The sequence below is a fragment of the Pteronotus mesoamericanus genome, unplaced genomic scaffold, assembly GCF_021234165.1.
Source record: "Pteronotus mesoamericanus isolate MK-2021 breed Mesoamerican mustached bat unplaced genomic scaffold, CSHL_Meso_final contig_246, whole genome shotgun sequence".
In the NCBI taxonomy this organism is placed as follows: Eukaryota; Metazoa; Chordata; class Mammalia; order Chiroptera; family Mormoopidae; genus Pteronotus; species Pteronotus mesoamericanus.
The window spans coordinates 573,310-586,462 of NW_026555104.1; the positions used below are offsets into that span (position 1 = coordinate 573,310).

Here is a 13,153-nt window from a genome sequence, read left to right on the forward strand (position 1 = left end):
GTTATTTGGGCAGATGATGTGTATGGGGGCGAAGGAGAGGCATTGCAGGGTACACGTGAGCTTGGGAAACTGCTTGGACCGAGGTGTAGGAGTGGAGGGCCATCTAGAGCAGAGAAAGCAGGGAGAGAAAGGTACCTCAGGTGGTGAACAGGTCATATACAGGGAGCTGGGAGAGCCTGGCTGTGATTGGAAGTCCCGTCCAGGCCCCATTGTCCGGGGGGGTCATGAACTTCACCTTGGAGTCAGGTGGACTTGCTTGCATCCTAAACCTGCCTCTTCCTGCATGCGCCATCTCACCCAGTCACTTATAAGGCTTATAAATTCTTCTTCTTTTTTTTTTTTTGGTTGACCCACCAAGTTCAGGGGTGGAGGGCTATCTGCTTGGGAAGGAGAGCTGTACTGCATCCATACCACTGCTGTTACCTGTGGTGGCCGCTGTTTGTGAAGGTGTTGCCTATTCATACTGAGCTCCTCACTGCCGAGTGCTCAATCTGGCCCAGAATAGGTACTCAGTAAGTGTTTAATGAATGGATGAATTGCCTTGTGCCTACCTCAAAGACCTGTCATAATAATCAAGAGTTAGAGGTCACCTTTAGAATCAAATAGATCGTGGTTCTGACTCTAGCTTTGCCTTTGATGAACTGCAAAACTCGAGCATGTCGTCAACACTCTGAGCCCCAGGGTCCACACCTGTGAGTGAGGGGAACCATGTTTCGCTCCCAGTGCTATTGCAGGGGCTAAATGAAATGTGTGTGAAGCACTTATAACCATTTATCTCATGAGAGCCTAATAAGTAGTAGTTCTTATTACTGTTAGTAATAACAGTATGAATAACTGTTCTGATCTCAAAAGCACAAAAATGCAGAAATGACAGTTATGGCAGCAGCTGTCAAGGAAGCAGAGGGCTGAATTCACTAACTCTGCCCGTTAAATCATCCAACTCTTAAGAAAAATTCCCCTAAGTTTCAAAAGCCTTCTAGCACATTTCCTTCCAACATATTCGTCCCAAACTCTTGGCCTGCCCATCTTTTCTCATCACTAATGTAAACGCCGAGACCTGTTGGTTCCTCCCCTGTCCTCAGGGGAGATGGAGAAGGCCTGATCTGCAGCTGTGTGGCTGTCGCCCCTGGAGACACACAGAGATGTCCAGCCAGCCATGCCTCCTGACTGCGCATTGGACCCCCCTGGAGGGATTGGCCTGGAGGGTGAGGCAGACTGACAAGAAAATAGTCAGAGACTGCACACTTATGAAAGGAAAATGTCCTCGGACGCTTGCCCACTGGTTCTTCCTGCTTCCTGTTGGCTGAAAGTGTTGGGTTTTTTTTTTCTAAGGATGGCCTGGCCCAGCATCTCATACATGATGGGCCATTCACTCATTTAACACTTGGTTACTGAGTACACGTCATTCGTTATCCCATTTAATCCTTAAAAAATATCCTTTAAGGGTACATGTAGTTAACTAGTGACCTCTATTTTAGTGACAGGAAATGAAGAATCCAAGAGGCTGGGGCACTCTGCTGGAATACTCACCTCTTTCTCAGCCTCTGCTCTTTCACTCTGATGCCACTTCCCTTTTCTCTGCCCTTGTCCCACTTCCATCCAGCAAACTCTTACCCGATCTTCTGGATCTGGACCCAGTGCCCCATCCTCCAGGAAGATATCTCTAACTCCTCTAGGTAGAATTATTTCCTCCCACCTTTGTGCTCCCAAGCCACTCAGATCATATAACTATTAGACTATAATTATTTGCTTAAATGTCTCTCTTCCCCACCAGGCTGCAACAGCCTCTGGAGCTGGGCCCTACATGATGCATTTTCATGTCTTGCACTGATTTTTTTATTGACTTGCAGCCTGGGAAATGTTTCTTAAGTGAATGAATGAATGAAAGAAACCCTATAGGTCTGAACCCAAATTTCCCACAGTGATTTCTCTCCTATTTCTCTATGCTCCTCCATTTCTACTTCCCCTTTTCATCTGCTTGATTTATTTCACAATCATTTATTGATTGCAGACTACAAGCCAGATTCTTTGTCCAAGATACAATAATAAACCAAACACCACCTCTTTCCTCATTATCTCACAGTCCAGAAAAACAGACACATGTGTGAGAAATAACTAACACTGAGTGAAGGAGTAAATGCCATTTACTGGGAACTCATTATGTACTGGCTTTAGGCTAAGCCCTGTCCTCTCAAAATTCCCTGAGATGGGTATTGTCATTATCTTCATTTCACTGATGAGAATTTTAAAGTTTAGAGAGCTTCAGGGACTTGCCCAGACTGGAATCCAGGCAGACTGACTACAGAATCCAGTGTCAACACTTGGCCCAATGGCCTTTATACAAATACCACTGAGTGTAGAGAGGGCATAAGAGCTGTGAGCACCCTGGGGGAGGTCAATTTTGTTTGGGAAAGTGTCAGAGAAGAGACTGAGTGGAGTCGTGAGGGAGAAACAGTAGTTCACGAGGAGATGAGATGGAGAAGGGTATTCCCAGGACAGGGACTAACATCGGCGAAGATGGTGAGAAATAGCCTGGCACATTGGGAGCAGGTCTAATGCCTACATTTTCAGGTTAGGAAAATGCCAGGCAGATGAGTGAGGAATTATGATGGGTGGGCAGGTATATCCAGTATCCCTATGCATTCAATTACTGTTCTCGGTACTGCATGTGTTAGCTTCATCTGCTTGAGCTATGTTCAATCCCAGGAACTCACCTCTCACCACCACCTCATAATCCAATGTCTCTTTCCTCTTGTTGTTCAGAATCACAGTGCATTTGTACGTCCCTGAATTGTAGACCCGGGCTTGAGGGATGAAATAACTCTCCACCCTCTCCACGGAGGAGACATTGTGAAACAGCACGTCATCCTTGTAGAATTGCACCCAGTGCTGAGGCTGGACATGAGAAGTGGTGCTGATGTCCACAATGCACTGCAGGGTCAGATTCTCCCCATTTTTCACTTCCTCCCCTGGCAGGATCACCATGTAGACGCTGTTGATGGTGAAAGCTAAAAGACAAGAGAAGGAGGGAAGACGCGTCTGTCATCCCAGAAACAACATTGTCTCGGTGACCTTCACCACATTAGATTGGTGCCGTCGTATGCAGTGTAGTGTCCAAGGGTCCTAAACGGCCACAGAGGCCTGGTGGGTAATGACTCAGGGGAGTGGGTCAAACATGAGGCAGTTGGTATTAAGCTTCTCCTTTTCCTACCAAAACGAGGTGGAGGTCTTTCTAGTGTTATAAAAAACAAACAAACAAATAAACAAACAAAAACCCCTGCTCTGGCTGATATGGCTCAGTGGGTTGAGTGCCAGCCTGAGAATCAAAGGGTTGCTGGTTCGACTCCCAATCAGGGCACACGCCTGGGTTGCGGGCTAGGTCCCCAGTTAGGGGCATGCAAGAGGCAGCCACACGTTACTGTTTCTCTCCCGCTCTTCCTCCCTCCCTTCCCCTCTCTCTAAAAATAAATAAATAAAATCTTAAACAAAACAAAACAAAACAAAAACCTGCCCATGAGATACGTGCAGCATGTGAGCTGCCACATCGCGGCCCCTGGGGGAAGCACAGGGTTCAGGCAGACAAGCGTTCACGTCCTGGTTCATCACTTACTGTGTGACCTTGGGCAATTAAGCTCTCTGTGCTCTGCCTCTTCATCTATAAGATGGGGTAATGATACATACTTCGTAGGTTGTTGCAAGGCTTATAGGAGAGGAGCAGGAAAGCACCATACTGTGGGTGACGTACAGTAATTGCTTAGTGACAGCTACCGCTATTCTGAAATCAAGGGGTCATGCCCTGGAAAATTCCTTCTTCACCCTAGCTTGACAGAATAGCAGAGTCCTATCTGGCATTTTCTATCTGATGCACTTAAGGCCTCACCAGTTGGGTGAGGACTTGAAATCATGCCTAAGGCAGCCACATGCCATCCCCATCCCCATGCCCATCTGCCACTGAGAAGCAAAGAACACACGTTCTCCTCTGTGGATGAGAGAAATCTCTGGTCAAGCACCTGCAGCAGCTATAATGCCCAACCAGCTCCCCAAACTCTGCCAGAAACCAGGCACCAGATCAACTAGCCAAGCACATCGTTTCTGGCCCACGTCATCCAGCATCTAATATCCAGCGACCACAGGCTATTAGCAGAATTCAGCTGACTAGACAGCATGTTTTGAGACTTATTTACAGTGAAGGGCTGGGAAGATGAATTGCTTAAAACTGGATGCCCTCTGGCTATGGAATAAGCAATTTTGTCCGTTGGTTGGTTGGTGGTGGGCCACTGCTCTGAAAAGTTTCCAGGCTAGAAAGTTCTTAGACCATGCTTATTGGTCAGGACTTTTGTCCAAGCTTTGGAGCAGACCAGGGCAGGTCTGTCTTTTGAAAATCCTCTTGGTCCTGTCAGAGGTCCTTCTGCAGCCCACCTGGTTCCTAGTTTTGCTCCTTGATGGACCTCAAAGCACCTCAGCTCTACCTTCCCTGTGGCTTATTATCCAAGCACATGGGTCTGGACTCAATCAGTGCTATGAAATATTCACTCTCCAAACTCCTGCCACAAAAAACAGCCTCAAACATCTTGTGCTCTCTATATATCTTAACATAGGTAGCTCAGCCTCTCAGAACCTCTAGCTTCTACACATCTTGCCTGTAAACGTCCACCTTTCCCATCCTAAGGAGGTTACCTACTGAGTGTCAGGACCTGGGGTTGGAGTTACTGTGCCTGGTGTGCTCTGTTAAGCTTCCTGTGTTTTCTGCCTCCACAAAATGTAGATAAAACAATCATGAGATTTTACATTTTTATTTAAGTTTTTTTTTAAGTGTATAGGTAGTCAAATGTTTCAAAACCCCCAAATGTAGATGATATGATACCTATGAGAAACCCCAGAGAGTCTATTGACAAATCATCTGAAACAATGTAAGTTCTAAAGGTGAATGGATAGACGATTAATATAAAAAAATCAGGATAGTGGTCACTTCTGAAAGGAAGAAGGGAATAAGACTGGGAGGAGCAAACAGGTAGATATAGATATGGGTAATGTTCTAATTCTTGGGTTGAGTGGTAGGGTCTTGTGAATTGTTATTAAAAACATGCATATAAACAAAACAAAAGGCAATTCTGCATGGATTAAGGATGAGAGTGTGTTATTAACCAAGGATTATGATCTGTCCAAATCTGTGTCCTTGAGGTGCACAAAAGAAGAAAACAGAGGGAGAGAGAGAGATATACTGTAAAGTCTCTTTCCTGTTCCTGTTAAGCCCAGTGCCCATCGCCCCTGCAGAAGCAACTACTGATTTTCGTTTCTTGTTACCCTTCCAGCTAGTCTTTATGCACACAAACAAATACAAAAATAAAGTCTCATTTACTTCCCCACTCTTTTACACAAGACACAGCTCTCCATATACAGACTGGCAGTTCCAAGCATGGACCTTACCCAAAGCTTACATGGCCCAGAGGCCAGAGATGGTATGGGACAGTGAGCACCAGGAGTTGTTCAAGCAAAACAGTGTTGCATGGTTTAGGCAAGGCTCTTAGAAGTTCAATTCTCATCGACACTTCGATAAGAGAAAAATATGCATGGGTCATGCCTGATGAATATATATTAATTAATGCTCCTGGATTAACAACTCTAACTCTCCTTATTTTTAGGTCAAGGAAGATCTTCAGAAATCTGCATGCTTGGACCTCCTTGCTATGGTCCCTCATTGAATCATATTAAATAACAACACATAATTTTTATAAGTGGCCCCAGGTCAATTTTCAAGTAAGAAAAGGTAAGAGAAGGCACAGCTAGCTAGCTATCCAGAGACACTGGCAAAAACTGCCTTTCCCTTTCTTTTAACAAAGTGAAACCTTTTACCAGCAATTTAGAATTTAATTTGTCTATAATATCTCAGGTTTTTAAATGACTATAACAGTCCACAGCTGTCTCTTTCTTCTGACCAATTAATTTGACAAAAACAAAATGATGTCTGATCAGTCCATGACGTGAAACAAGGTGAAGGTTTAAATTCAAGTTGTTCCCACAGCATTAATCATTAGAACCCCCTTTCCTGTCTTTCTCTATTCCTTGTTAGCTCTTGGTCTGAGGAGCCTGCTAGGTGAACTCTCAGTCCAGAAGTTTCTTTGGACCATTTGTAGTTTTAACATGGTCCTCTCCCAGTTGGGACAGGCAGGTCGGTCTCCCTCCCGCCTTCATTTCAAGCCACGTTGTTAGCACAGTGATCTATCGGGAGAGAGTAGAGAACAGAGGTTTCCGTAAGTGTCGAGAGAGACAGCCTGAGCCAACTCCCACCTCTGCTACTCCCAAACTGGGTGGCTGTTGGCAAGTTACCAAGCTTCCCTGAGCCTCAGCTTCCTTATCCAGGCAGTGGGCGTAACAACAGCAAGTGCACGTGGGAGCCTGAGTTGAAGCACTTGGGGTACACACAGCTCCTGGCACAGATGAAGCACTTGAGAAATGTTAGCTAGACTCTGTCAGGCACAGATATAAAACCAACTTTTGAGTCCTGAGGACTCCAAGCTCTATCTCAATTCCATATTTATAGGGCATTTTATTCAAAAGAAAACTATTTTTTAAAAATTTCCCAGGTTAATTATGATGACTTCGCCAGATTCCCAGTGTTAGTCATCCCACGGGTTAGACTACTTTACTGTCATCATCCTGTGTGAAATGTGCACACACATGTCTGGCTCTGCCCCAGACTGAGACACAGAGGTGGCTACAGCAAGAAAGCAAGTCAGGCACACCCTGTTCAACCCCTCGATCCCACAGCCATTAGCGGGGTAACGTTGGGTTGTTCAACCCCTCCGGGCTACCCCTTCCCCTCTTATAAACTGGGAACACCAATATCTGGGACTAATATTTTAATCTTGAACAATGATTAGAAGCAAGATGTCTGAGAGCACTACAGGCAGAGTATGTATACCTCCACGCCTGGCCCCTGGCTGACATCCCATTCCCTTCCCCCTTCCTTCCACCATCCATGCAGCAGACATTTAAGTGGGTTTCTGTGTGTCAGACCCTGGGGGCTCAGAGGAGAGTGAGACAGTTTCTGCCCACCTGGAGCACACAGTCTGCATTTCACCATCCTTCCCTCCTCAGGCCCTCCCGCCTCAGTGCCATCCCTACCTGGGTCTCCTCCTGACCAGGCCTAGTTCATTTCCTTTTTATAGGAGGCCAACCACTTTTTCATTATTTTAAAGCACCCTTGGGTAGTGTTCAGAGACGGTGATATCCACTAGCCTGGGGAGCATTCGCCATCTTGTTTTCCTAAGCAACACTAACACACATCTGTTTAATAAATTAGTCCAACCGATTCACTGGTAGGAACGGTATACTCCCACGGCCAGTTCAAACAGGCAAGGGAGATGAAAGGAGGACAGAACAGAAGAAGGAAAAGCACTTTATAAAAGTTATCAAGATACATAAATCCAGCTCTTCAGCTTAACACAAAACCTCCCTGACTTGATGCAACAAAGCCAGCAGCCTATATTTTACCACCACCACCTCCTCCATCACCCATGCAGTAGCCAGACTTCAAGAAGGTCCCCAGTGAGCCCTGCCTTCTGGTAGTCGCACTTGTATGCTGTCCCCTCCCACATCATACCAGGGCTGGTCTTCTGACCAACAAAATACTACAGAAGGACTTGTATGTCATTTCTGAGATTAGATTATAAAAGGCATTGCAGCTTTTGTCTTGGCCACTCTTTCCTTTTCTGGAATCACTCCCTGTGGGCAAAGCCTGCTGCCTTGTCATAAGCTTCCCTATGGAGAGGACCACATGGCAAGGAACAGCCACAAGAGTGACCTTAAAAGCAGATCCCCTAGTTTCAGACAAGCCTTCTGATCATTGTAACCCTGACCGACATTTTATCTGCAATCTCCTGACAGACTGATTCAGAACCATCTAACTCAGTCACTCCTAGATTCCTGACTCTCACTGATTGTGTGAGATAATAAATTGTCTTCAGCTACTAAGTTTTGGGGTAATTTGTTAAGTAGAAATACATGACAAATATACCTCCCAACCAATTTTCAAAAACATTTACCTGATGATCAAAATAGTACAGAATGGAAAACATTATCCCTTTTGTGGATACACAGTCCAGGAATAGCCACACTGGATTACTGGTTATAGGTCTCACTACTCACATAATTGAGTGACTGCTCACAACCCGGGCTCCCTGAAGGTTCACCGATGGGTGTCAGGGGACTCATGAATCACCTCTGATTATATGCAAGAGTGCATTTTTTTTCTGGAGAGAGGATATACAGCTCCCCTTACAAAACTGAAAACTTTTGGAACTGTCACAATGGAAGGCTGGGGCTGTGAAACAGCCTAAAAACAAAGGCTGATGGAGAAGGATCCAAATAACCAAGTCACCACAGCACAGAAAACGCACCCTGGGGCCTGATTTCCTTACCTCCAGAGGATGCTGATGCTCCCTGGGAAGATGAGGCATTATGACTCAGCCAGCCACTTGGCCCTCACTCTGGAAATGACTCAGAAAGAAAGATGGGGGACGAGGAGGAGGAGCTACCCACTATTGTCAGGAAAATTACAGGGGGCCACGGAGCGTGGAGTCCCTGCTGAATTTCCGTGCTTAGCACTGACCATGCTGACCCATCTTTTGAATCTCAAAATATCTCTAAGTTTGGTTGGAGTCTCCTTCAATGAGACCTTTATTGAGCGCCTATGCCAGGTGCTGGGTTTACAAGGGGAATACAAAATCATCCTTGCTGTTCCAGGCCGTGCAGGCTGGTGGGGGCCCAGAGAATGGGAGTATAGTGATGTAAACACCAAGAGGAAGGGTTGCCTAGGAGAGGCCAAGGAAAGTCTGAAGGAAGTGACCCCTGAACACAGTCTTGAACCAGGCCAACAACAGGGGTGCTCCGGGCAGGAGAACAGCATGTACCAGGGTGCAAGGACATAAAAAATCAATGTATCCAGTACAAACAGTTACAGGAACCAAAGTATGGGGCCGGAGGGGCCAAGTAGCCAGGTAGGAGGTGCCAGAACAGAGGGCGTTATCTGTGTGCTGATAAGCTGGACCCTGTCCTGAGGATATTTAGAAGGGTGACAGGATGACACTGGAGCTTTAGAAAGATCACCGTGAGCTAAAGGGAGAGACCAGAGGCCTATAAACACCTTGGGCAGGGGTTCAGGTGGAAGTTGACGAGGTCTGAGCTAGGGCAGGTGCAGCGGGAATGAAGGAATGGACTTGAGAAATATTTAGTGAACACAAAAGACATAATTGGGGGGGTGAAAAGTTTCTGGAACTAGACAGTGATGATGTTTGCACAACAATATGAATGTGCTAAATATCATTAATAAATTTCATGTTATAATGTATTTTATTAAAAATTTTTAAAGACTTATTTGAATATGGAGGTTGAGGCAAGGAGTGGAAGACGAGGTTCCTGGATTAGGTACCCAGGGGGACAACTAAAGTGGAGAATGGCAGGAAAGGATAAGCGCATTAGGATAAGCACAAAGCAAAAAGTCATGGTGGTGAGACTGAATTGGGGCAGCCTGGGTGACGACTAGGAGATGTCTTCTACTGGCCCCACATGATGCTTGGGGAGAAGCCAGGGCTCAACTGGACCAGGGCAGGGTGCGTGGAGGTGCTGAGAGCTGGTTAAGCTCCAGAGAGGATAAGACCAGGGGGGCTGCAGAGACCAGGGGGTGGAGGGAGTTCAGACCGTGGAGAAAGGAGGGTATTTGTCAGAGAGGTAAGAGAACATCAGGGAAGGGGATCTAGGAGGCCAAGGAAGGGGGCTTTGTGCAAAGGCCACATAGGGCCCCAAAGCTGAAGACTGGAGTGTTCATGGCATTTGGCATAAGGAAGCCCGTGTAGGATTCCAGTGCAGGGAGGAGTGGAGGCCACGGCCAGACTGTTAAGTGAGGGGGGCCGGAGAGGCGAGGAAACAGCAACAGTGAGTATAAACCAGTCTCCAGAGAAGTTTGACTGAGGAAGGAAGCAGATAGATAGGGGACACGAGATGAATGGAGGGGGCGAGTTGTGTGTGATTTTCCTTTTTCATAAAAAAAGTAAGAGCTACCAATTGTGTTTGAGGGAAAAGAACCAGAAAAGGGGGAGACCCTAAAAGTGGGATGGGAACTGAAAAAATGATAGAATGTGATCCCAGGTGGCAACGCGAGGGCTTGGCTCAGAGCCCAGGTGGACAGGCTGGCCCGGGCCAGAACCAGGGGAAGAGACAGACGTCTTGTCTGAAGTGGGAGGGAAGCCAGGAGAATGGGTGGGGAGGCAGATAAGACTGCAGCTAGGGCCGAGGGGAAGTTGAGGAAGTTCCCTCCAGACAGCACTGTTTTCAAGGTGAAGATTGAGGTCATCTCCTGAGACAGGCCGCTGGGGTGGGGAAAGGGCCTGAGATAAAGGAGTGGAAAGTGCCCAGGCTGACCCAGCACCTCAACACCAGGGAGCAGGCTCGTAGGTCATGCACGTCACACACTTTGACAGCATGGTCTCGGGTGGCCTGAGGAATGGGAGACCGGGATCCCAGCCCCCACTCCACCAACACCCAGTGTGGATCATGTGCAAGGACATTCTGGCCTTTGGGCCTCAGTTTCCTCAAGTGTTAAAACAAGACAGAGGCGTGAGGCAGCAGCCGGGCAGTGGGCGAGTCTCCTCTGTCGTGTAGTTCTGAGGTCTTCCCGGAAGTCACAAAAACCTTTCTCTAAGAACCATGGGAAGGGGACGGTTTACTTCCATCTGAGATGGGGAAGGAGATGGGAGAGACTGGAGGTTCTGGGAAACAGGATGTCCAGAGCAAGAGACGCAGAAGCCCAGAAGTACAAGTGATAGCAGGGTGTGGTCAGACAAAAGCTGAGGGGAGCGACCGGCATGGACAGAGAGGGCGGTGAAGGAGCCGTGACTGTAAAGGCGGGAGGACCAGGGCTGCCAAGAGTAAACCATTATCTATCCGCACAGGCCCGGCAGGTCATTCACCTGCTTTAACTTAATCTCATCCTCACACCGACACTACAATTAATCCTTTTACCATCCCCTCTGTACCGAGTGAGAAGAGGGCTCAAAGAGGTTAAGTAAAAGAGGCTTTTAAAAAGCTGAGTCAGACCCTGACAGGTGTGGCTCAGTAGGTTTAGCCTTGTCCTGCGGAGTGAGGGCTCACCAGCTCAACTCTGGGTTAGAGCACATTCCTGAGTTGCAGGTTCAATCCCTGCTTGGGGCATGTTTGAGAGACAGCTGATCAATGTTTCTCTCTTATGTTGAGGTTTATCTCCTTTTTCTCCCTCCCTTCCCCTCTCTCTAAAAATAATTTTTTTTTTTTTTTTTAAGAGCTGAGTTAGGCCTATGGCTCCAGACAGATTAGGCAGGTTTAGAGGAGGGTTTACATAGTGGAGGTTCTAGTGCGATGCCCTACCAACTGACTCTCGATCAGACAAGTCGGTTATTTCTCTGAGATGCAGAGACATCGTCAGTTATTAAGGATGATTAGGATGATAATAAATATCCTGCCTCCATGGACTCCCATGGGCATCAGAGGCCTGCCGAGGCACACGGGCAGCTGAGTGGGAGACCTGCAGACTGGCTTTGCTGGTAGCCGCGCTAGCCCTCCTTGTCCTGGAGCCGCTGCTCTGAGCCCCGGCTCAACAAACCAGCATCATCCAGGCACATTTCCTCCAAGGAGCTGTGCGACCATCTGCAGCCCAGCCGTAACCACCATTCTTTGCTGACTGAAGTGACCACTGACAAGGGGATCCTGCTCTGTGGGCTCTCCCTCCGCTAAGACCCCAGACCCAGCCAAGCCCCCTTCTTCACATGGTCCCAGATGAAGCAAAGCCAAACCCGCTTATCTTAAAGATTCAAAAGTAGCTCCAAAGTGAACGACAAACCAGACTTCAGGGATAAGCACCTCTCCTTGTGCATAAGTGCACAATATTGCAGGTATAATTGCAGCCTCATGGATGGATGTGAAATGAAATCAGTATGTTTTAGATCATTTAGGAGAGAAAAATCATAACAACAACTTAAACTATGTGCTATCTTCATGAATCTAACAAACCCGTTACATTTCATTTGAGAATTTACAAAATTGGAGAGGGGATAAAATATGAAAATGAAAAATTCATGGTAAAACAAAAAAAAAAAACAAATTATGTGATCACTTTTTTTATCACTTCCCCATCCTAACACACAGCAGTTCACTAGGATGTAGAAAATGCAATGCTGCATCTAGAACATGCTAATTAGAACTTAGCTTAGAACAAGGGGTTTTTCTCTAAAACCTTCTAAAAATGTCAGAGAGAAATAAACTTTAGCTCTCACATGGAATATGTTTTCTCAATTGTTATGGACATTAACCCAAGCTGTTTGACATTCAGTGTTGAAAATCACAGAAGGGCACAATGAATCTAGGTAGAAACTTTACAACTTACAGTTTTCTTGAGCCTCAAGGCTTGAACCTGGAAAAAACAGAAGAAATATGTTGACTTCATTGGCTTCAATTCTCGTGAAGTTTAAATGATGTAGGAAGAGACTAAAACTCACTGAGCAGAATTGTCAGCAGGACTCCGAGCCACATCTTGCCCTCTTTAGTCAACCCCAACAGCATCCTGAAAGCAAGGCTTCTGGCAGTTAGTCCTGCCTTTGGGTCATGCCCCTGGGGCCGAAGACACTTCCCATGCACCACTGATGAGAAACTGGCCCTGTGAAAAGCAGAAAGACTACTCTAGTAAGTTCTCCCAGCACAACAGAAAGACCGGCTGTGATGCTGGTCAGGTAATGGCGGCCATTGCTGGAAACCAGACACAATGCCTGGTCCGGCCTGATATCCCCTCAGGAAATGACTGGTCTTCCTGAGGGGCCACCGAACTCAGCTGCTTTGTTTAGTTTTTAGTGGGGGAAAAAGGCACAAGTGGCATTTTGCCTCAGCTTTCCTGACCCTCCTCTGTCCCCTGGATTTGGAGCCCTTTCTCCTGGCCAAGTAAGAGGGTTCCTCCCTCTTTCCAACTTCCACCCAAAGGGCCCCTCTCCTGGGATACTCAGCATGATCCCTCTGCTTTTCCTTTGATCCCCAAAGGGGTTCTTTCCACACAGCATAAATCTGGACCTCCTGCCTTCCCTGGCAAAGCCATAGGCCAGGACTGACTTTTCCGGAAAACTGCAGGTTCACC

General features: G+C 46.8%; 1 protein-coding gene across 3 annotated transcripts in view; it reads right to left on the reverse strand.

Moving 5' to 3' along the window:
* The window catches only part of PECAM1 (platelet and endothelial cell adhesion molecule 1), a 73,427-nt gene that overhangs the window by 42,842 nt on the left and 17,432 nt on the right, over window positions 1-13,153 (reverse strand). For 2 of the 3 annotated variants that reach the window (XM_054573030.1, XM_054573031.1), the window contains exons 3-5: window positions 12,528-12,685; window positions 12,416-12,442; window positions 2,715-3,008 (exon numbers count right to left, since the gene is read on the reverse strand). In XM_054573030.1, the coding sequence (XP_054429005.1) occupies window positions 2,715-3,008; window positions 12,416-12,442; window positions 12,528-12,685 (479 nt within the window). Of the gene's footprint in view, window positions 1-2,714; window positions 3,009-12,415; window positions 12,443-12,527; window positions 12,778-13,153 lie in introns of those variants that run through there. The other variant, XM_054573032.1, reaches the window with a different exon arrangement.